At 47.9% G+C, this 22,870-nt stretch overlaps 1 protein-coding gene across 1 annotated transcript; it reads right to left on the reverse strand.

Moving 5' to 3' along the window:
* Positions 1 to 888: 888 nt before the first annotated feature.
* CSRP2 (cysteine and glycine rich protein 2) lies at positions 889 to 22,870 on the reverse strand. The gene is made up of 6 exons (XM_007529621.3): positions 22,729 to 22,870; positions 12,351 to 12,463; positions 6,874 to 7,042; positions 4,613 to 4,742; positions 2,611 to 2,704; positions 889 to 1,128 (listed from the first exon to the last, which is right to left on the reverse strand). Exons 2-6 carry the CDS (start codon positions 12,460 to 12,462, stop codon positions 1,052 to 1,054), a joined length of 582 nt encoding a protein of 193 aa, XP_007529683.1. The 5' UTR covers position 12,463; positions 22,729 to 22,870; the 3' UTR covers positions 889 to 1,051.

Here is a 22,870-nt window from a genome sequence, read left to right on the forward strand (position 1 = left end):
GTGCGCCACCCCCACCCCTATCTTTGCAATTTGTTGAAAAAAAAAGTCTCTAGTCCCTAGAGGCTGCTGCTCTGGAGCTGAAATATAATTACCACTCTGCTTATGTGACTTTAATGTCACAGGTCATACTTAAGAAAGCCGGGGGAGGGGGTTGGGCGGTGGTGCAGTGGGTTAAGCGCATGTGGCGCAAAGTGCAGGGACCAGCGTAAGGATCCTGGTTCGAGCCCCCAGCTCCCCACCTGCAGGGGAGTCACTTCGCAGGCGGTGAAGCAGGTCTGCAGGTGTCTTTCTCTCCCCCCTGTCTTCCCCTCTTTCCATTTCTCTCTGTCCTATCCAACAACAAACAACATCAATAATGGCAATAATAATAACCACAAGGAGGCTACAACAACAAGGGCAACAAAAAGGGAAAAAATGGCCTCCAGGAGCAGTGAATTCATGGTGCAGGCACTGAGCTGAGCAATAGCCCTGGAGGGAAAAAAGAAAAAAAAAAGCCAGGGGCCAGGCAGTGGCGCACGAGGTTAAGCTCATACACTACAGTGCACAAGGATCCGGGTTCACTGGTCCCCACTGCAGGGGGAAAGCTTCATGAGTGATGAAGCAGGGCTGCAGGTGTCTCTCTGATCTCCTTCCTCTCAATTTCTGTCTCTATCCAATAATAAAGATGAGGCTAAAAAACAAACAAACAAACAAAAAAGCTACCGCCAGCTCTGAGGAGAGGGATTGGACAGGCCTGCTGGCTAAGAAGCCCCCACTCTTGAGAACCTGGCAGCCTAAATGGGGACCCTCACATTTCTCCCAGCTGGGTGCTGGGGTGGCCTCACTCACCAATAGCACCCAAAGCCTTTCCTAGTCCTCCCGAAGGCTCAAAGACACTGGACACTCATGTCAAAGCTGAAGTTTATTTAAGAAAGATGGGAAATTAAAGGTGTTGGGAATGGTGAGGAGAAAAGCAGGGCAGAGCGGCCCCTCCCTGCTGGTCAGCCAGTGCTCAAGGTCCGCTGTGCCTGGGCTGTGCAGACGTCCTCAGTGTGCAACGCCCAGACCCGCCTCACTGGGCGTGCACAAGGGCTCCTGCTCCTTGGCCATACCCAAAGCCCTTGGGCCCGAAGTTCTTCGCATAACATCCTACAAAAAGGGAAATGGACACTTAGTGCAAGTCTGGCATTGGTTAAGCCCCATGGAACAGCCCCCAGGAAGACTACATCAAAGAGAAGTTCAACTTACTTAAGATGCCAAACAGACAAACAGAAAGTGCTGTTACAAAGCTGTGAAGGCTGGAGTCGGACAGTAGTGCAGCGGGTTAAGCGCACGTGGTACAAGGTGCAAGGACCAGTGTAAGGATCCCGGTTCGTGCCCCTGGCTCCCCACCTGCAGGGGAGTCGCTTCACAGGCGGTGAAGCAGGTCTGCAGGTGTCTATCTTTCTCTCCCCCTCTGTCTTCCCCTCCTCTCTCCATTTCTCTCTGTTGTATCCAACAATGACGACATCAATAATAATAATGACTACAGCAATAAAACAAGAGCAACAAAAGGGAATATTTTTAAAAAATTAAAAAAAAAAAAAAGCTGTGAAGGCAGGGTCTCTGGTTTGCAGTGTCTGTGCTTCCAGTGAGTGACGGCCATGCAAACCAGACCAGCTGAGTAAGAAATCAACTACCTGGGAGTGTGCACATTGCTGAGAGTGTGCAGTTGAACACTGGTAGGGATTTTCGTTCCTGCTCATACACAGGAGCCTGCTCAGCCTTGCTGTGTGTACAGGTTTGTAGGCGTCTCTCTGACTTCCTCTGTAATCCCTCTTCCCCCTCTCCATTTCTCTGTCTCTATCCAATAATAAATATATATATATATTTTAAATATTTTATTTATTTATTCCCTTTTGTTGCCCTTGTTGTTTTATTGTTGTAGTTATTATTGTTGTTGTTGTTGGATAGGACAGAGAGAAATGGAGAGAGGAGGGGAAGACAGAGAGGGGGAGAGAAAGACACCTGCAGACCTGCTTCACCGCCTGTGAAGCGACTCCCCTGCAGGTGGGGAGCCGGGGTTCGAACCGGGATCCTTATGCCGGTCCTTGTGCATTGCGCCACCTGCGCTTAACCCACTGCGCTACAGCCCGACTCCCATATATATATATATATTTTTTTTTTTAACCGTCAGGGAGTGGTGAAGTTTCAAACAAAAACTGGTCAAGTACATAACTTTCTTACTCTCCTTCTTAACTAGCTGTTGTCTTCTCTTGGTTCTGAAGTTCCTGACCCCGAGGTCATGAAGGTGCCCCTGTGCATTGTCTTATGAAAGCTTGGTAAGTCTGCCTTGCACACTTCGGTCATTAATCCACTTGGAACTAATATGCTTTGAGAGTCAGACTCAGGAGGTCCAGGAGGTGGCGCAGTGGATAAAGCATTAGACACAAGCATGAGGTCCTGTGAGTTCAATTCCTGGCAGCACATGGTACCAGTATTGTCTGATTCTTTCTCCTCCTATCTTTCTCATAAGTAAATAAATATCTTTTTAAAAAGAGTCAGGCTGGGCACAATTTTTTTTTAAATGATGGTGACATTTCCTTAACCACTGAGGGAGTATTAGGCAGATAACAATGGCAGAAATTTTACCTTTACAATAGATTTCACCTTCTTTCTCGGTCAAAGTTGTCGACTCAAGACTCTTCCCACACTTGGCACACCGGAAGCAGTTTTTGTGCCAGGGCTAGAGAGAGAAATGAAATTCTGAGGCTGACTTCCCACATAAGAGCTGAGATGGCTCGGTGAGCCCCCGAGCCATGTGGGTAGACCCCAGCCCAGGGAGAAGGCTGGCACTAGGCCTCCCAAAGGACTCAGACGTCATTCACAGAAGACGCGGGCCAGAGCTCTGTCATGGATGGACGGTAACCTAAGCAGTGCTAGCTCCAATGCTCCTAGGAAAGCCATCTTTCATGCCGGAACACAGCAGCTACAAGAGCACCCGATGGCTGACTCCGGGCCACTGTTTTTAGCGACACTCTGAACAACCTCACAAGCACAGGGAGTTTACAACCTTCTAGAATGCCTCCTATAAAAAGTGAGTTCCCGTTGAAAACAGGTGGGAGAAAACAGGCTGGGGGTGTGGATCCACCTGTCAGTGTCCATGTCCAGTGAAGAAGCAATTACAGAAGGCAGAACTCCCACCTTCTGCTCCCCATAAAGAATTTGGGTCCATCCTCCCAGAGGGATAAAGAATAGGGGAGCTTCCAATGGAGGGGATGGGACAGGGAACTCTGGTGGTGGGGACTGTGTGGAACTGGATCTTACAATCTCGTTCATCATTATTGAATCACTAGGAAAAATAGATGGGGATTCCTCAGAGAAGGGTATGACTTCCCAAATAATATATAATATTAAAACAAAATGTAATGACTCAGGTGGAAATTCATTTTTAACAAAAGCTTAACCCAAAGCATTCCTGATTTTTTCTTTTTTCTTTTTTTTTTAACCCGAGCACTACTCAGCTCAGATTTATGGTGGTGCTGGGGATTGAACCTGGGCCCTTGATACCTCAGGCATGAAAGTCTTTTTGCAGAATAAGTATGCTGTCTCACTAGCATTTATACAATAAACAGTGCCTGAGTGGAATAAGGAAGGGTGGAGGACGGGGGTCACTCGGGAAAGACAGAAACAGGCTGGGGGTATGGATCCACCTGCCAACACCCATATCCAGCAGAGAAGCAATTACAGAAGCCAGAACTCCCACCTTCTGCTCCCCCTAAAGAATAAGGAAGGGTGGAGGATGGGGGTCACTCGGGAAAGACAGAAACAGGCTGGGGGTATGGATCCACCTGAGGGGGACAACATTAGAGGAAGATGACCAGGACCCGGAGAGAGAAAAGGAAAAAAGGAAGGACATTTGGAAGTAGTAACAGGTGTAAGGGTGACTCAGAAAGGAAAAATGGGACTGTCAAAAAAAAAAAAAAAAAGTCAAATCTATATAGATACAGAGAGTTGTAGAAATAATAGTTGACGGGGTCAGGCGGTAGCGCAGCAGGTTAGGCACACGTGGTGCAAAGTGCAAGGACCGGCATAAGGATCCCGGTTCGGGGCTCTGTCTCCCCATCTGCAGGGGAGTCACTTCACAGGCGGTGAAGCCGGTCTGCAGGTGTCTATCTTTCTCTCCCCCTCTGTCTTCCCCTCCTCTCTCCATTTCTCTCTGTCCTATCCAACAATGAATGACATTAACAGCAACAATTAATAACCACAACAAGGCTACAACAACAAGGGCAACAAAAGGGGGGAGGATGGCCTCCAGGAGCAGTGGATTCATGGTGCAGGCACTGAGCTCCAGCAATAACCCTGGAGGCCAAAAAGAAATAATAGTTAACCCATATCTGCAACCTTGGGAGAACTGCTGTAGCTTCCAGTGGAGGGAGTGGGGACACAGAGCTCTTGTGGTAGGAATGGTGTGGAGTTAGTTATACCCGTTATAATTCTGTAAGTCAACATTAGATCACTAATAAAAAAATATTCACTATTCAAAAATTAAATAAATTAAAACTAAATGTATAAAAACAAAACAAACAAGGAAGGATGGGGGAATAGAGAACAGAGAGCTGTCGGCCACAACTAACGCATGGCAGTGTTTTACCTTCCCGGCTCCAATGATCTTCTCCGCCGCATATACGGAATCTCCACATCTGGAACACTTCTCAGCACCACCAAATTTCTGAGCAAATTTAGACGTGTTTGGGCTTGTCGTAGGCCTGTGAGGCTGCACACTTGTGGAGAAGGAGGAGAGAGAGAAGCTTAAGACTGATACACCGCAGGGCCCTCAAAAGTCTACAAGGTTAACTGAAACTTGGCTGCTCTCCTGTCCCTGGGGCTGGAGGCCTTCGTGGGTGAGCAGAACGTGTCCATGCCGGCCAGAGTAGTTACTACTTGTGCCCACTTCTAGGGTCAATGGTACCAAAAGGACAAGAAACCAAGTGTAAACATCCACCTATATTATTTTCCTCCCTCTCTCCTTCCTTCCTCTTGCTTTTTTTTTTTCCCTCCAGGGTTACCACTGGGGCTCAGTGCCTGCACTATGAATCCACTGCTCCTGGCGGCCATTTTTCCATTTTACTGGATAGAGACAGAGAGCAATTGAGAGGTGAGAGGGAGAAAGACAGAGAAACACCTGCAGCTCTGCTTCACCGCTCATGAAGTGGACCCCCTGCAAGTAGTGAGTGGGGGCTTCAAATCTGGATCCTTGCATTGGTACTACGTGTGCTTAACTGGGTGTGACACTGCCCAGGACCAATTATTATTTTCTAAACTTGCCAGAATTCATTGAGTCCTCCGGGAAAGATACTTAACAATGACCATAGCAAGCCAGGCTCCTGCCAAATGACAGCACCCAATGAATGAGATGGCCCTTGTCTGGCTGATACACACGGCACGTGGTTGGTGCAGAAACTGTATGATAAAAAAAAAGACCCAGGTCTGACGGTAGCGCATCAGGTTAAGCGCATGTAGTGCAAAGCGCAAGGACCAGCGTAAGAATCCCAGTTCGAGACCCCGGCTCCCCACCTGCAGGGGAGTCGCTTCACAGGTGGTGAAGCAGGTCTGCAAGTGTCTTGTCTTTCTCTCCCCCTCTGTCTTCCCCTCCTCTCTCCATTTCTCTCTTCTTATCCAACAATGACGACATCAATAACTACAACAACAACCACAACAAGGCTACAACAAGGGCAACAAAAGGGAGAAAAAATGGCCTCCAGGAGCAGTGGATTCATGGTGCAGGTACTGAGCCCCAGCAATAACCCTGGAGGAAAAAAAAAAAAAAAGACCCAAGAACAGAAAGAGGGGCCAGGCGGTGGTGCACCTGGTTAAGTGCACACATTACAGTGCGCAAGGGCCCAGGTTCAAGCTCTCAGCCCCCACCTGCAGGGGGAAAGCTTCATGAGTGGTGAAGCAGGCTGCAGGTGTCTCTCTCTCTATCTCCCTCCTCCCCTGTCTCTTGCCAATAAAAAAAAAAAAGAGAAGTGGGCCTCAATCCAGAGTACACTGCTGTGGAAATAGCACAGGTATGGGAACCAACTGGACAGGGGTTCAAATCTCAGATCACTTACCTTTGGGACCCGAGTCTTAGTGTACCTATTCCTACAGATGCAACAGAGCACGAGAGCTCACTTCCTGTAAGAATTACATGTCACGAGTATGCATGTACAACAGGCGTCTGGGAGTGCCTACTTCAGGTATCCCATCATGCACGTTTAGAGTCATCTGCCTGGGGGCCCGGGTGGTGGCACACCCGGTTAAGTGCAAATATTACCATGAGCAAGGACGTGGGTTGGAAACCCCGCTCCCCACCTGCGGGAGGTACATTTCACAAGTGAGCAGTGAAGCAGGCAGGTCCGCAGGTGTCTGTCTCTCTTTCCCTCTATTTCCCTGTCCTCTCAACTTCTCTCTATCCTATGTAATCAAATTTAGGAAAGGGGGTGGGGGATGGAAAAAATGGCCACAGGAGCAGTGGCTTCGTAGTGCCGGCACCAAGCCCCAGCTATAACACTGGAGGCAATAAAAGTAAATATGCTCTGGAAATGTTGCAGTGGGGTCTGTGAAAGTACTGTGAGCTGGAAGCAAATTTAAACCACTCCAGTCCCCGTCCCCCGCCCCTCCCCCCCCCCCCCCCGTGCCCTCAGAATGCTTAAAGTCAGAACTAGAATTGACAGTGAGCATGGTTAAGGACAAAACCATAGAGAATCATTAGTTAATAAAAGAAATAATAAAATAGTAAAATAAAAGAAAGAATCAGAGCCATTCTGCCAGCCTAGTGTGAACTATCCCTCTGGGAACTCCCAGGTTCCTTGCCCAACAGGCAACACTGCCAGAATCGTGTCTGCAGGAGCAAATCTGGCCCTCGCTCACCTCTCTGGCTTGATGCCCAGCCTCTCTCCACGGTCCATGTTGAGCGTGCCGGCGCCCTGGCCATAGCCGTAACCTTTGGGTCCGTACTTCTTTCCGTAACAGGACTTGCAGTAGATTTCTTCGTCATGAATCGCCACGGTGGTGCTGTCTAAGTTCTTCCTGCAAACCACTGTAGGAAAGGCAGTGTGAGTGTGTGTAGAGGGAGAAGAGTTAAGAAGACTTAAAAACATTTTTCTTTTTCCTTTTCCAATGCTGCTTTATCTCTGTGAACCATGGTGAATCAGACACATGGGGTTCTGATCACAAAGGCATAGGCTCTCCTAGGTTCCTGGCCCATTGTGACGTTTTACAGAAGTCATGGAACAGCGCCTGGACCTTGCCACTATCTTGAAAGATTATTTGCATGTGATATATGTTTGTGATGTCTGTGACCCTTTTCTTCTGCATCCTGAAGCCTCCAACTTTTCAAGATACTTTGTTTCTCCGACAGGTGAGCACAGACACTATCACCATTCAGAAATGGCTATAGTAAGCAACGTGAATCAGAGGATACAAGAGTGTATGTATACTGAGTTCTCGACATTCAATCATTCATTTTCTTTTTCCTTTTTTGTGCTTCCAGGGCTATCGCTGGGGCTCGGTGCCTCTGCACTAGAAACCCACTGCTTCTGTGGCCATTTTTTTCCATTTATTGGATAGGTCAGAGAGCAACTGAGAGAGGATGAGAGATACAGAGAGGGAAGGAGAGAGACACACACCTGCAGACCTGCTTTATCATTTGTGAAGTGTCCTCCTGCAGGTGGGGAGTTGGGGGCTTGAACCCATATCCTTGTACAGGCCCTTTCAATTTGTACTATCTGTGATGAACTGAGGTGTCATACTGTCAGGCCCCCCTCAGTATCTTTTCTTTCCTCTTCTCTCTCTCTCTCTCTTAGTCATTGTTGGGGCTTGCCCACTCTGTATTGACTTTATAGACAGAAAAAAAAAAAAAAAACAGAAGGAAAGATCCCACAACACTGGCCTTCCTCCAGTGTGGAGGGCGATGGGTCACATGGCCAGAAAAGGAGGTACAGTGTTACAGTGCCCAGGGGGAACTGTTCTTAATGGCCTGCTTTTCAGTTCCCTCCTACCATGTCACAACCAAGCAGAATAAAACAAAAAGGGGACTGAGTGCCTTCTGTAGTACTCCCTCCTACTCAAAGAAAGAAAAAAAAAAGCAAGCACCGCCTGAAATTCCGAACTCCAGATTTTATCACCAGGCTGGAAGAGAAAAAGTTTTATTCTCTCCTCTCACCACTGGCATCTCCAGTGGGTAAGAATGTCTGGAAAAGATCAGGTGGCTGAAAGCCAGCTCTGTGTTCCCTTCAGTCCCACGGGGAAACAAAACATTCTTTCTCGCACGAGACATCTCTATGCATCCTACTTCATAAACCTGCCAGATGCCATGGTGTTTGATCCAGACATTATTTCCCTTCCGAAAACTTCCATGAAGCTCGGGAAAGACCCTGTAGACTCATGGTGTTTGTCTTTTCAGACTATGGTCTTCTTTGGTAGAAGAGAATAACACCGCCGATAGAAGCATTCGGAATGAAGCTCAAGTAGTGAAATGATTGCTTAAAGTCAGTTAAAACCAGGGGGCAGGGAAGTGGTGCACCCAGTTAAGCACACATAGTACGAAGTGCAAGGACCTGCGCAAGGATCCAGGTTCGAGCCCCCGGCTCGCCACCTGCAAGAGGACCTGCAGGTGTGTTTCTGCCTCTCCCTCTCTCTACTTCTCTAATAAAGAGGAACCCACCGCTCTGAGTGTCTTTCTGTTGTGTCAAATAAAATAGAAAAATGGCTACCAGGAGCAGTGGAAGCCCCAGCAATAACCCTGGAGACAAAACAAAACAAAACAAACAAAAAGTAGTTCAAACCATACAACGCTGGAACACAAGCACTCTTAACAGAAGTAAACACAGAAACCTAAAAGCACAGAATAGTCACAGCAAGCATTAGAATATGAGAACGTTCTCCCCCCCTGGCCCCGCCCCCCAACCAGAGGACAGCTCAGCTCTGGCTTATGGTGCTGTGGGGGACTGAACCTGGGACCTTGAAGTCAGGCACAGAAGTGGTAGGCCCTGGAAGGTGAGGACTTAACTCTTTTTTTAAAATTAATTTCCTTGATTATTTTTTAATATTTATTCCCTTCTGTTGCCCTTGTTTTTTATTGTTGTTGTAGTTATTGTTGTTGTTGGATAAGACAGAGAGAAATGGAGAGAGGAGGGGAAGACAGAGAGGAGAGAAATCAATTTCAAATTGCTAATAAATTTTTTTTGAATTTTTTTATATTTATTTTCCCTTTTGTTGCCCTTGTTTTATTGTTGTAGTTATTATTGGTGGTATCATTGTTGGATAGGACAGAGAGAAATGGAGAGAGAAGGGGAAGACAGAGAGGGGGAGAGAAAGATAGACACCTGCAGACCTGCTTCACTGCCTGTGAAGCGACCCCCCTGCAGGTGTGTAGCTGAACCAGGATCCTTACGCTGGTCCTTGCGCTTTGCACCACATGCACTTAGCCCGCTGCACTACCACCCGACTCCTGAGGACTTAACTCTATAACCATGATTCCCAGCCCAGTCTTCTACATACAAACCTGCATCTGCAAATAATTCTGATAGACTCAGGTTTCCTTCAAAGGTCAACAAAGAGAAATAGTAGAAGCAGGAAAAATGACCGGTAAAGAAACTGATGGCTGAGGGCCAGGGTGACGGCTCACCTTCTGCGGGTGAAGCCCTGGGTTTGAGCCCTCTAACTTGCACACGGAAGATAGAAGCAGAACATAAAAGGTGATGTGGTGCTTTGGTGTCTGTCCCTTTCTTTTAAAATATTTTTTAATTGTTTTTATTTATTTATTAAACAGAGAAAGCCAGAAATCTAGAGGGAAGGGAGTGATAGAGAAGGAGAGAGACAGAGACACCTGCAGCCCTGCTTCACCACTCGCAAAGCTTTCCCTCTGCAGGTGGGGACCGGGGGATTGAACCTGGGTCCTTGAGCATTGTAACGTGCACTCAACCAGGTGCGCCACCACCCGGCCCCCCTTTTAAAGCATTTTTTATTTTTGTAAAACTTTATCTTTTAATTTTTTTAAATATTTATTTATTGGTTAGCAACAGCCAGAAATCAAGGGGGAAGAGGGTGGTAGAAAGGGAGAGACACAGAGACACCTGCCACACTGCTTCACCACTCGCAAAGCGTTCCTCCTGCAGGTGGGGACTGGAACCCGGGTCCTTGCACATTATGATCTGTGCGCTCAACCAGGTGTGTCACCTTCTTATACCCTGTCCCTTTCTTATAAATAATGAAAACCGAAAAGAACTTGAGGGGGCTGCCTGATAATAGCTCACCCAGTTGAATGCCTGAGGACAGTAGTGCAGCAGGTTAAGTCACATGGTGAAAAGAGCAAGGACCAGCCCAAGGATCCTAGTTCGAGCCCCTGGCTCCCCACTTGCGCGCGGGGGGGGGGGGGGGTGTCACTTCACAGGCAGTGAAACAGGTCTGCAGGTGTCTAACTTTCTCTTCCCTTCTCTGTCTTTCCCTCTTCTTTCCATTTCTCTCTGCCCTATCCAACAACAACCATAGCAATAATAACAACAAGGATAAACAACAAGGGCAACAAAAACAGGGAAAAATGGCCTCCAGGAGCAATGGATTCATAGTGCAGGCACTGAGTCCCAGCAATGACTCTGGAGGCAAAAAAATGCATGAAGATGCAGGTTCAAGCCCCCACATGGGAGCACCAGATGTCGGGGGAGGGGCTTCTCAAGTGGTAGAAGGGTGCTGTAGTGCTTCTCCTCTCTGTCTTTCATGATTTAGGGGGGAGAAAAATGAAGGAAAAACAATAGAGAACATAAAAATGGTGGGATTGTGCAGCCATGAGGGCCCGGTTGCAAAACAGACAGACAAAACCAACACTTGATTTTTAGCCAACTTCACTGTGGCGCAGACATGCAAATCTGTCGAAAAAGATTCCAAGGGGAAAAAAACAAAGAAATAGTTGGGTATACAGAGCCAACATTCTCAGTAATTGCAATTTGGGTGGCTTTTTTCCCCCTTTTTGGGGGAGGGCATTTAATTTTATTTTACTGGATATAAACAGAGAGGACTTGAGAGGGGAAGGGGAGATAGATAGGGAGAAAAGCTTCCCCCTGTAGGTAGGAATTGGGGTCTTGAACCTGGGTTCTTGGACATGGTAACATGTGCCCTTATTCTGGTACACCACCACCTGGCCCCTTACTTGCCTGTTGTCACAACCCAGGCAGTGGACCAGTGGGTAAAGCATTGGTTAAAGCATAAGGTCCCAAGCTTGATCCCTAGCACCAACCAGAGGTGCTAGGAATAGTACTCTGATCTCTCTCTCTCATATTTATTTATTTATCAATGAGAAATATAGTAGGAAAGAAAGAACCAGACATCACTCTGGTACATGTGTTGCCAGGCATTGAACTCAGGACCTCATGCTTGAGAGTCCAGTACTTTATTCAATGTGCCACCTCCTGGACCACTCTCTCTGCCTTTCACTACTGAAAAAATATACTTTTAAAAAATTTATTTATAAAATGGAAACACTGAAAAGACCATGGTATAAAAGGGATATAACTCCCACCACCAGAACTCCGTATCCCATCCCCTCCCCTGATAGCTTTCCCATTCTTAAACCCTCTTGGAGTATGGACCCAGGGTCATTGTGGGATGCAGAAGGTGGGAGGTCTGGTTTCTGTAATTGCTTCTCTGCTGAACATGGGCGTTGACTGGTCGATCCATACTCCCAGCCTGTCTCTCTTTTTCCCTAGTGGGGCAGGGCTCTGGGGAAGAGGAGCTTCAGGACACAAAAGCTAGGAAGTCAGGCAGTGGCGCACCAAGCCAAGCACATGCATCACAGTGCACAAGGACCCAGGTTCAAGTCCCTACTCCCCACCTGCAGGAGGGAACTTTCACAAGTGGTGAAGCAGGGCTGCAGCTGTCTCTCTGTCTCTCTATCTCCCCTCTCAATTTCTCTGCCTCTATCCAATAATAAATAAATGTTAAAACAAATTTTTTTTTCATGAGCGAGTGGAAGTGACCAGAGAGCACTGCTCGGTTCTAACAGATAATAGTGGGAGGAACAGCGTGGCAGTCAGAAAAGCGGACTGGAGTCTCCCCAGCCTCAGTCTTTAAGTCCATGACCACCTTGGGAAGTTGTGCTGGATCCTGTACTAGGAACTGCCACTCAGCCGCCAGGGAAGCCAGGGGAGTTGTGACGAAGCCCAGGGGAGCCCAAAGATCAGGGGACACAGGGAGGCCTAGGCCAGGGTCCAGCTACCCCCCTGGGCTGAGTGCCCAGAACAGGCTGGTGGGTGAGAACTGCTGGCACTTCTCAAGATTGTCAAGTCAACCCCAAGACTGCTACTTCCCCGGCAAGTCAAAGCACCGTGAGCGTCAGGGCTCGGGGTACTTACTGCACAAGAAGCAGCATCGGTGGAAGCTCCTCCCGTCGCACTGCACCTCCTCAGCGTGGTACACGGTCCGCCCGCAGGCCCCGCACTTGTTTCCGCCTCCCCAGACGGGCATCCTGAAGGGATAGGTTTGGTGAGCACATCCTCCCGCCACGGGGCGTCCGTCCGTCAGGCCTGCTGCTGCCCAGCCCACAACGACAGCTGCAGAGCCTCTATGAATCACTCTGCAATTCCCCCACAATAACCGTAGGACATTTCCCCAGCTGCAGTTCTTTCACTTGGAAACTGATTTTGTCATGTCATGTCATGTCATGTCATGTCATGTCATGTCATGTCATGTCATGTCATGCATATATGCTCCCCCCTCCAAATAGGATAAAAGACCTGCAGTGAACGATACGCGCACCCGCACACGCCGACAATAAAATCCAGTGGCGTTACCACCACCACCCTCTTCCAGCACCTTCCAACTTGTTGGACTTTTAAAAATGTCACTGAACAGATTGTCTCCCCCCCAACCACCACCACCAGAACACTGCTTAGCATTAGTTTAGGGTGGTGCTGGGGACTGAACCCAGGATCTTGAAGCCTTAGGCATGGAAGGCTCTTTGCATAACCATCATGCTACCTCCCCAGCCCAGGTTCTTTTATTTATTTATTTATTTTAATGTGAATGATAGAGGATACCATAGCCCTGCTCAGCTCAGGCTTGTGGTGGTGGTGCTGGGGATTGAACCTAGGTCCTCGGAGCCTCAAGCATGAAAGTCTGGTTTTTTAAAAAATATTTATTTATTTATTTCCTTTCTGTTGCTCTTGTTTTATTGCTGTAGTTATTATTGTTGTAGTTGGATTGGACAGAGAGAAATGGAGAGAGGAGGGGAAGACAGAGAGGAGGAGAGAAAGATAGACACCTGCAGAACCTGCTTCACCACCTATGAAGCGACTCCCCTGCAGGTGGGGAACTGGGGGCTTGAACCAGGGTCCTTACGCCAGTCCTTGTGCTTTGTGCCACGTGCGCTTAACCAGCTGCACTACCACCCAACTCCCTTTTTTTAAATTAGTGATTTAATAATGATTAACATGATTGTAAGATAGCAGGGGTACAGTTCCCACCACCAGAGTTCAGTGTCCCATCGTCTCCATTGGAAGCTTCCTTAATCTTTTTTTTTTTAAATTGGGAGGGATTAATGGTTTACAGTCAATAGTAAGATACAGTAGTTTGTACATGTGTGAGATTTCTCAGTTTAACACATGACACTCTAACCCCCTCTAGGTCCTCCTCTGCCATCATGTTCTAGGACCTGAACACCCACACACACCCATCTTTTACTTTGGTGCAATACACCAACTCCAGTCCAGGTTCTGCTTTGTGTTCTTTTATTTTTCAACTTCTTCTTTTTCTTCTTCTTCTTACTATTATTATTATTGACTGAATAATGATCAACAAGACAGTGGGATAAGAGAGGTACAATTCATACAGTTCCCACCACTGGAGTTCTGTGTCCCATCCCCTCCATTGGAAGCTTCTCTATTCTTTATCCCTCTGGGAGTATGGACCAAAGATCTTTATGGGGAGGAGAAGGTGGGAGGTCTGGCTTCTATAATTGCTTCTCCACTGGACATGGGTGTTGGCAGGTGGACCCACATCCCCAGCCTTTTTTTTGTCTTTCCCTAATGTGGCAGAGCTCTGGGGAGGGGAGGTTCCAGGACACAATGTCATTAAAAAAAAAAAAAGTCTTTCTGTGGAACCATTACACTTTCTCCACACCCTCACTGACTAGTTTTTTTTTTTTTTTTAACTCAGCTAAAGAAATAACACTTCCCTGAAGGGTTTGGTCTTTTTAATTTTTTTTTTTAATGACATGACTGCGTCAACAAATGTTTAACATACACATGGAGCAAATCACTTTCTAGGGAGGAAGAAAGTATTATAGTGCCTGTAAAAATGAGTGGTCTATTTGTCTACAGTGGATTACAGCAGAACTAGCCCTTCCAGATGACAACTACATAAATGTCCCTGCTAAAGGAATCCAACACCCTCTAGTCCAGTCAGCTGCTGCTTTTTTCTCTTTCACACACCTGTTGGCGTGTGACCAGGCTCCTCCCCCAGCAGAGTCAATGTTTGCTGATCATGTCCGAATGGCCTCTGAGCAATGCTTGGGGGCTCTCTTGCTGTGACGTAGAGCCAACGTGCTCTGATCTGCCCTCTCAACAAACTGCCTTTCCTGGTTACTGTGTAAAATGCTTAGTTTTGGGGCCAGGTGGTGGCGTACTAAAATGAGTGCACATGTGGTTATGTGCAAGGACCCCGCCCGGTTCAAATTCCTGGCTCCCACCTGCAGGGGGAAAGCTTCATGAGTGGTGAAGGAATTCTGCGGGTGTCTCGCTGTCTCTCTCTCTCCTGCCTTCTCAATTTCCATCGATATACAAAGCAAAAGTATAAAGACCCAAAAGCTCACTGGGCTGTCAGTGTGCCTTTCCCACACACGTGGCCCAGGCCGAGCCTCAGCACCACATGCCACGGCACTGGGGAAACTCCATGTTGCTCTTGCTCTCTCCCTTCTCCGTGTCTGAACGAAGCAGCCAAGAACAGTAAAAAACCACATATGTGTGAAACACTCCCCCCTTCCAGTTCCACACAATACAGTGAAATACAAAGGTTTGTTTGGGGCGATGAAGTGTTTCCCCTGTGGGGGGGGGGCAGGGGCTCGAACCCGGGTTCCTTGTGCATGGATGTGCGCTTAGCCAGGTGCACTACCACTTGGCCCCTTCAGCATTCTTTGATCCATGTCCCTCCTTTTGCTCCTAAGCCCTCCCAATCAGACTAGCTAACTAGAGACAGTTAACTTACCTCTCTGTCTCTCAGCTAAGTCCTAGTTTCGTTTCTGTATCTGAAGCAGTTTTTCTAGGTGAGGAACAGCTAACACTGACTGGGATACTGGTTTTTTGTTTTTTTTTTCTATAATGCCCTTATGTAAACATTAAATCAGCATTTTTATAAAGTAATGCCCACCATTAGGTGCTTAAGACAAAGGGATTACAGTGAAAGGTCCCTATTTCTCACAATGTCCTACTTTGGAGGGAGAAATACATTACCAAAAATAAAACAAGGGCCAGGTGGCGGTGCACCTGGTTGAGAGTGCATGCTACAGTGCTCAAGGATCCCCCTGCTGGGGGAAAGCTTCGCAAGTGGTGAAGCAGGGCTGCAGGTGTCTCTGTGTCTCCCCTTTCCTCTCGACTTCTGGCTGTCTCTATCCAATAAATAAATACAGAATATTAAAAAAAAATAATAATACACAAGAGTCAAGCAGGAAGGACTTGGAGAAGTCTAAAATGATCTCTTTATACAGAGATGGCAAAGATGGTTTCATCTTTTTCCAAGACTTCTGTGGTCCTGAGAGAGAGAAAAATGGAGCATCACTCTGACACAAGTAGTGCTGGGGCTTGAACCTGGGACCTCCTGTTTGAGTATACAAGGCTTTATCCACTGTACCCCTTCCTAATCAGCAAAAAAACAGCTTCCATCTTGTGAATCCACCAATAGCTGAGTTCCTGGAAAGAACTGGGCAAGAGACTATAAAGCTCTCATATTGAAGGTTACAGTGATTAGCACAGCACGTCTTGGCAACAGTCACTCATGCTATCTGAGACCCATCTGCTTTGAGAGGGAGAGCATGGGACCTGAATCACACAGACAAGTTTGTCCCGACTCCCTCAGCTACTGCTTGGAAATGAATGAAAACGATCTCACCAGGTGGTTGTGAACATCTACTGAGATATTTTGGGGGCTGGGTGGTGGCACACCCGGCTAAGCACACACAGTACGTAGAGCAAGGACCCCCAAGGATATAGGTTCGAGTCCCTGCTCCCCACCTGCAGGGGAAGAAGCTTCACAAGTGGCGAAGCAGGTCTGCAGGTGTCTGTCTTTAGCACAGTGGGTTAAGTGCCCAGTGGCACAAAGCACAAGGACCAGAGTAAAGATCCCGGTTCCAGCCCCCGGCTCCCCACATGCAGGGGAGTCGCTTCACAGGCGGTGAAGCAGGTCTGCAGGTGTCTATCTTTCTCTCCCCCTCTCTGCCTTCCCCTCCTCTCTCCATTTCTCTCTGTCCTATCCAACAATGATACCACCAATAATAACTACAACAATAAAACAAGGGCAACAAGAGGGAAAATAAATATAAAAAAATTCAAAAAAAATTTATTAGCAATTTGATATTGATTTACAAAATTACATGTCAATAGGGGTATAATTCCACACCGTCCTCACCACCAGAGTTCTGAATCCCAAGTCACCCCACTGCAAGCCACCATGGTTCTCCTAAGGTTGCAGACATGGGTTAACTGTCATCTTTACAACTATCTGTCTACATCTGTACATAACTTTTCCTTCCAGGTCCCGTCCTCTCTTCCCCTCCAAGCCACACATCACCCTATTACTACAACCAAATATGTCTCTCCTTTTTGCCCCCTCTCTCTGGGATCCGATAGAGCTGGAGTTCAGAGCCCTCTTATCCTCTTCCTCCTATCACTTCTCTCTCCCTATCTCTCCCCCCCCTCTATTTCTTTATGTCCTGTCCAATAAAATGGAAAAAAAAATAGCCCCCCAGGAGCAGTGGATCTGTAGTGCAAACACCAAGCCCCAGATATAACCCTGGAGGCAAAAAAAAAAATGTTTCTGCAAAGTGCCTGGCAATGACCCTGTGCTCCACAAACTCTGTCTTCTTCTTCCTCTTCGGGAATTCGGCTGCATTTTTGGTCACTAAAAATCCAGTTCTAAGGTGATTCACAAAGATACACAGTCAGGCTCAGCCCACTCACATCTGACTTCAAGACCACAAACTGTCTCTCCAGACGCCCATAAAAAGCCTGATGGAGGGAGTTGGGCGGTAGCACAGCAGGTTAAGCGTACGTGGCACAAAGCGCAAGGACTAGCGAAAGAATCCCAGTTTGAGCCTCCAGCTCCCCACCTGCAGGGGCATCGTTTCCCAGGTGGTGAAGCAGGTCTGCAGGTGTCTATCTTTCTCTCCCCCTCTGTCTCCCCTCCTATCTCGATTTCTCTCTGTCCTATCCAATGACAACAACAACAATAATAACCACAACAATGATAAAACAACAAGGGCAACAAAAGGGGTGAAAATGGTCTCCAGGAGCAGTGGATTTATGGTGCAGCCACCGAGCCACAGCAATAACCCTGGAGGCAAAAAAAAAAGAAGGAAAAAAAAAAAAAAAAGAAAACCTGATGGAAGGAGCTCGATCCATCCGAGTTGTCTTAAAAATGATCAGTCTTGTTTCGAACCCCGGCTCCCCACCTGCAGGGGAGTCGCTTCACAGGTAGTGAAGCAGGTCTGCAGGTGTCTATCTTTCTCTCCTCCTCTCTGTCTTCCCCTCCTCTCTCCATTTCTCTCTGTCCTATCCAACAACGACAACAACAATAATAACTACAACAATAAAACAACAAGGGCAACAAAAGGGAATAAATAAATAAATAAATTTTAAAAAATAATAATAATAAAAAAAGATCAGTCTTGTGGCTACCAAGTTACACAGGCAGAGGGAAATTCTCCATCCCCTTTGTCTACCAACCCACCAGCAGTGAGCACATGGCCTCTATGCCCCAACCCAACACCCAGCACCGCAAAGCTCTCTCCCACTCCTCCCTGCTAACCTCGGTCCAGGGAGACTCACCTTAGAGATGAGTGTCTCCTATCTATTCCGCTCCCCTAGGTTCACTTCAGACTAATTCTATAGCCTGCTGCCATCTGTGTCTACGACAGCAAAGCCCCTCCACGCAGACTTGGCCGAGCCACACATTGTAGTCACTACGTGGCGGTGCTGTAAACACAGTGTCACCCTGGCTCCCCGCACCTGCCAAGGCAGATCTGCAATCTGTGCAAGTGACAAGACAGCTTGTGGGATCTGCTGTCTGCATGCTCTGTACAGGGAGCTGGTGAAGGTTTCTATCTAGATGCCAGTGTATCTGCCAGGTGGGCTCTGCTCACCTCTCTGACCTGCAGTTAATTCCTAATAAAAACGGTGCGGATGCTTACTCTCAGAGAATGCTTATCATATGTTTCACTGACGTTGAGCTTGCTTCTATTAACCTATTTAATCCTCCTAACTGAGGTCAACCAGGTTGTTATATCCATTTTATGAGTAGGAAAGTACAGAGATTCTGAGTGGCTTAGATTGTGACCCCAAGATCAAATGCTACTTCCACTTAAAAATACCAGTAAGGTTCAAACAAACTATACTGAGTTTGAGGTTTTTCTCAAGCTAACCACACTGAAACACAGTACTTTTTTTTTTTTTTTTTTTAAACCAAAGCACTGCTCGGTTTGGGCTGATGGTGGTGCTGTGAGTTGAACCTGGGACTTCGGAGCCTCAAATATGAAAGTCTTTTTTGTAATAAGCACTATGTTGTCTCCCTAGCCCAACACAGTACTGGCTTCTGTGATGCTGACATAGGTTCACTTTTGACTAGTGACTTAATACTGATTTACAGAATGACATGGTTAACAGGGGTACAACTTCACACCATTCCCACCATCAGAGTTCTGTGTCCCCAGTCCCTCCATCGGAAACTGTAGCTGTTCTCCTAAGGTTGCAGATATGGGTTAACTATTATTTCTACAACCATTTGTCCATTTCTGACCTGGGGGGGGGGGATTCCCATCTTTTCTTCCTCTCCAAGTCACACATACACCCATTATTACATCCAAATGCCCCTCCCTTTTCCCTCCTCTCCTCTCTCTCTCTCTCTCTCTCTCTCTGGAATTGGAGTTCAAAGCCCTCTGGTCATCTTCCCCTAACATTTCTCCCCCTCTGGGAGTATGAACTAAAATTCTTTATGGGGTGCAGAAGATGGGAGTTCTGGCTTCCCTGCTGGACACCGTTGTTGGCAGATGGATCCATACCCCCAGCCTGTTTCTGTCTTTCCCTAGTGGGGCAGGGCTCTGGGGAGGTGGGGTTCCAAGACACATTGGTGAGGTCGTCTGCCCAGGGAAGTCAGGATGGAGTTATTTTACAGGTTCATGTTTTTAACTGTGTCTTTCCTGGTCTGCCACGTACTATCAGAGGCTTCCAGTCCCTGTTCACTTTTTCCTTTCAGCAAGTGCTGAGAAACCACAACAAAACCTTTCCTGGAGTGAACTGGGAAGTCATGTGGCTCTAATATGCTACATGGCATCTGTCCTAACTCAAGGACAATCTGCAGTACTGTGACCACATGGGACGGTTAAAAGGGAGAAAACCACATATGCTTCGCAAATTCATCACAATAGACTACCATTTCTCAGAATGTGTACCCAGTCCCATTCCCCTCTCCTCAATTTAATGAGAAAACTTCCCTATCTAGGTTCTACAGATTTGAAATTCTGAGGACTGGTGAATGTGGTACCTTGTACTTTTATCTTAAGCACTTAAAAGTATTTTAAGACCAAGATCCAATGGATTTACCTGACAGCCAGAAGAACCCTTGAGGTAAAACTGGTATCAACATAAGGGGGGGGGGGGGGGGAGACGGGACTTGCAGCCATCAGAATCCCCGGATTTCCAAGGAAAAACCAGCTCAGGAAATGATGGAGCCTGGAGGAAGCATCTGAATAACTGCCCGGGGAAGAAAGTCTGTCTCCAGGCAAGACTAGGAGGTACTGTTTACTTCTGAGTCAGAGCTCTCTCTCTGGGAAGAGGCTCTCACTAGTAGCCATTTCCTCCTACAGCCAGTAAAGTGTACAGTGGTGTCTAATTACAAGGGCCAACTCTGCTAAGCTGGGCTGGGCTGGGTTTTGGACAAGGATCAACATGTCTCCCCACAGCCCTCCAGGGAGGTGTGATTACACCCATTTTGCAAGATACAGTAACTGAGGCCAGAAAGTCGGCTCAGCACACACCAACGGGGTGAGTAGGGATGTCAATTTGAGCCCCACCAGCCTGTCCTGCCCTTCCCACCATGCTTTGCCTCCTCCTCCCCAGCTCATCTGACCACGGTCATTTTGACAGACAAGAAATCAGAGACTCCAGGGCCAGGTGGTGGTGCACTGGATTGAGTGCACATGTTACAATATGCAAGGACCTGGGTTCAAGACCTTGGTCCCCACCTGCAGGGGGAAAGCTTTGCAAGTGGTGAAACAATGTTGCAAGTGTTTCTTTCTCTCTCTCTCTCTCTCTCACACCCCTCTTGATTTCTGGCTGTCTCTATCCAATAAATAAAGATAATAAAAATTAAAAAAGAAAAAAAAAGAGGAGGAGGAGGGACCTGAGACTCAGCTCCCCTATAGCATGCCAACATTTTAGTAGATACCCCCCTCCATCCAAGTGATTTGGCAATTTTATCAGGACTGCCAATGAGTACTGTCTTAGTAATAATAATTTATATTACATAACTTACCATACAGCGCCTTACTTAGTATCTCACTGTATCAATCAAATCACTGCTCTTTGAATGCATTTGTTGGAATCCATTAAAAAAGTGTCTGATGGAAAGTTTGGATCAAATATCTGAATGAACGAATCCCTCAGATTAAATCTTTGTTCCCTTGCCCCTTTCATTCAATCACTCAATGCAAATGGGCTCTAGTCCCAACTATATTGATGGTACCCAGGCAAAGATTTGGCATTTCAAAGACTGGTGAGATGCAGATTCTGTTTGTATGTAAGCCTACTCTGTCTGAAAGGACAAAGGAAAGTAGAATTCAAGGGCCCAGGCGGTGGCACACTGGGATAAGAGCACACAGTACAAAGCGCAAGGACTGGCGTGTGAGCCCTCAATCCCCACCTGTAGCGGGGACACCTCACAGGCTGTGAAGCAGGTCTGCAGGTGTCTGTCTCTCTCTGTCTCTCCTTCCTTTCTCAATTTCTCTCTGTCACGTCAATAAAATGGAAAAATGGCTGCCAGGAGCAGTGGATTTGTAGTGCCAGCAAAGAGCCCCGGCGATAACCCTGGAGGCAATGGAGGAGAGGAGGAAGAGGAGGAGGATTTGGAGGAGAGAGAATCTTGATGTGTCAGCGGTAATGAACTTGAGAGAGCAAAGCCCCTGGCAAAGGCAGGGAGAGTGCATGTGTGTGTGTGTGTTGGGGAGGGGGTAATGACACCAGGGAAAAACTTTACCAGTTGGCCCTAGTCTGCAGTTTTATACATAAGTGAGATTCACAGTTACCCTCTTACAATCTACTATCCCCTCTCAGGGTGGTGTGAGTTAATGTCACCCACCTTGAGGCTGTTCCATTTGTATTTCTGGCATATTTATAAGCAGAGCTTGAAAAGTCCAAATGGAGTTTAAGCCATCTTTACTACTGGAGTTTAAAAAAAAAAGCAACAACAACAAAAAACAGCAAGGGGACTTAGAGATCTTTCTGTACTAAAAAGTATTAACAGGGGCTGGGTGGTGGAACACCTGGTTAAACTCTCACATTACAGCGTGCAGGGACCCAGGTTCGAGCCCCCCAGTCCTCACCTGCAGGGGGAAAGCTTCAAGAGTGGTGAAGCAGGGCTGCAGGTGTCTCTCCCAATCTCTATCTCCCCCTCCCCTCTCAATTTCCGGCTATCTCTATCCAATAGATAATTAAAGATAATGGAGGGAAAAAAGTTATGAAAGGGGCCAGGCGGTGGCGCACCTGGTTAAACGCTCACACTACATACTCAGGGATCTGGGTTTGAGCCTCGGGTCCCCACCTGCCATGGGGAAGCTTTGTGGTGAAGCATGGCTGTAGGTCTCTCTCTCTCTCTCTCTCTCTCTCTCTCTCTCTGTCTGTCTCTGTCTCCCCCTTCCCTCTCGATTTCTAGCTGTCCGCATCCAATAAGTAAGGCTAGTGAAAAAAATGTTTTTAAGAAGTATGCAGACAGTGCACAAGTGTCTGGTCTGCAGACCATACATCAGGACTGCCGGCTATCCTGGGTGACCATTCAGCTGAAGCCCCCTGCACTCACCCAGGTCCTGGCTGGTGGTGCTGGGGAGGGGATCGTTCCCCGGGGGGGTTGGTGGCATACCTGGGGGTCTCTCAGGTGTGCATTTCGGGGACCCGCTGCAGGATTCCACACCCCAGGGCTCGCCCTGCCGCCCCCCCCCCCGGGGTCCGCTCACCCTTGGGGGCTGAGACAATGGGGTGCATCCGCGCGGCCTCCACTCGCGGCCGGGGGCACCCCGAGCCTCATGCAGACCCCCATGAGGAGAAGCGGGGGCTGACCCGGGGACCCCCACTCTCCCCCGGGCTGCTGAAGGCAGGGTGGGCAGCCTCGCGGAGGGCGTGCAAGGCGGGGCCCGGGTTCGAGCACCTAAGGGGAGCTTGCTAGCTACAAGCCCGAATGGGGGATCGGAGAAGGGGGTCCCCCCGGGGAGCTGTGGAAAGCCCCCACCGCCATCCTCGGAGCTAACAGGCTACTCACTTGAGTCCGAGGCCTGAGCACTGCAGCGCGGCGCGAGTGAAGCGTGAAGAGACCGGGATCAGAACAGGGTTGTGTGCGGCGCGGAGGGAAGCTCAAGGACCCAACGCGCCGCCTTTTAAAGGCCCCTTGGTGGGCGTGGCCT

The sequence above is a fragment of the Erinaceus europaeus genome, chromosome 5, assembly GCF_950295315.1.
Source record: "Erinaceus europaeus chromosome 5, mEriEur2.1, whole genome shotgun sequence".
In the NCBI taxonomy this organism is placed as follows: domain Eukaryota; kingdom Metazoa; phylum Chordata; class Mammalia; order Eulipotyphla; family Erinaceidae; genus Erinaceus; species Erinaceus europaeus.

Coding starts and splice junctions, on each gene's coding strand:
- CSRP2 (XM_007529621.3), bottom strand. CDS start 12,462: ATGCCCGTCTGGGGAGGCGGAAACAAGTGCGGGGCCTGCGGGCGGACC. Junction 2,705..4,612: donor AGATCATTGGAGCCGGGAAG/GTAAAACACTGC, acceptor TTCTCTCTCTAG/CCCTGGCACAAAAACTGCTT. Junction 1,129..2,610: donor AGGTGAAATCTATTGTAAAG/GTAAAATTTCTG, acceptor CCCTTTTTGTAG/GATGTTATGCGAAGAACTTC.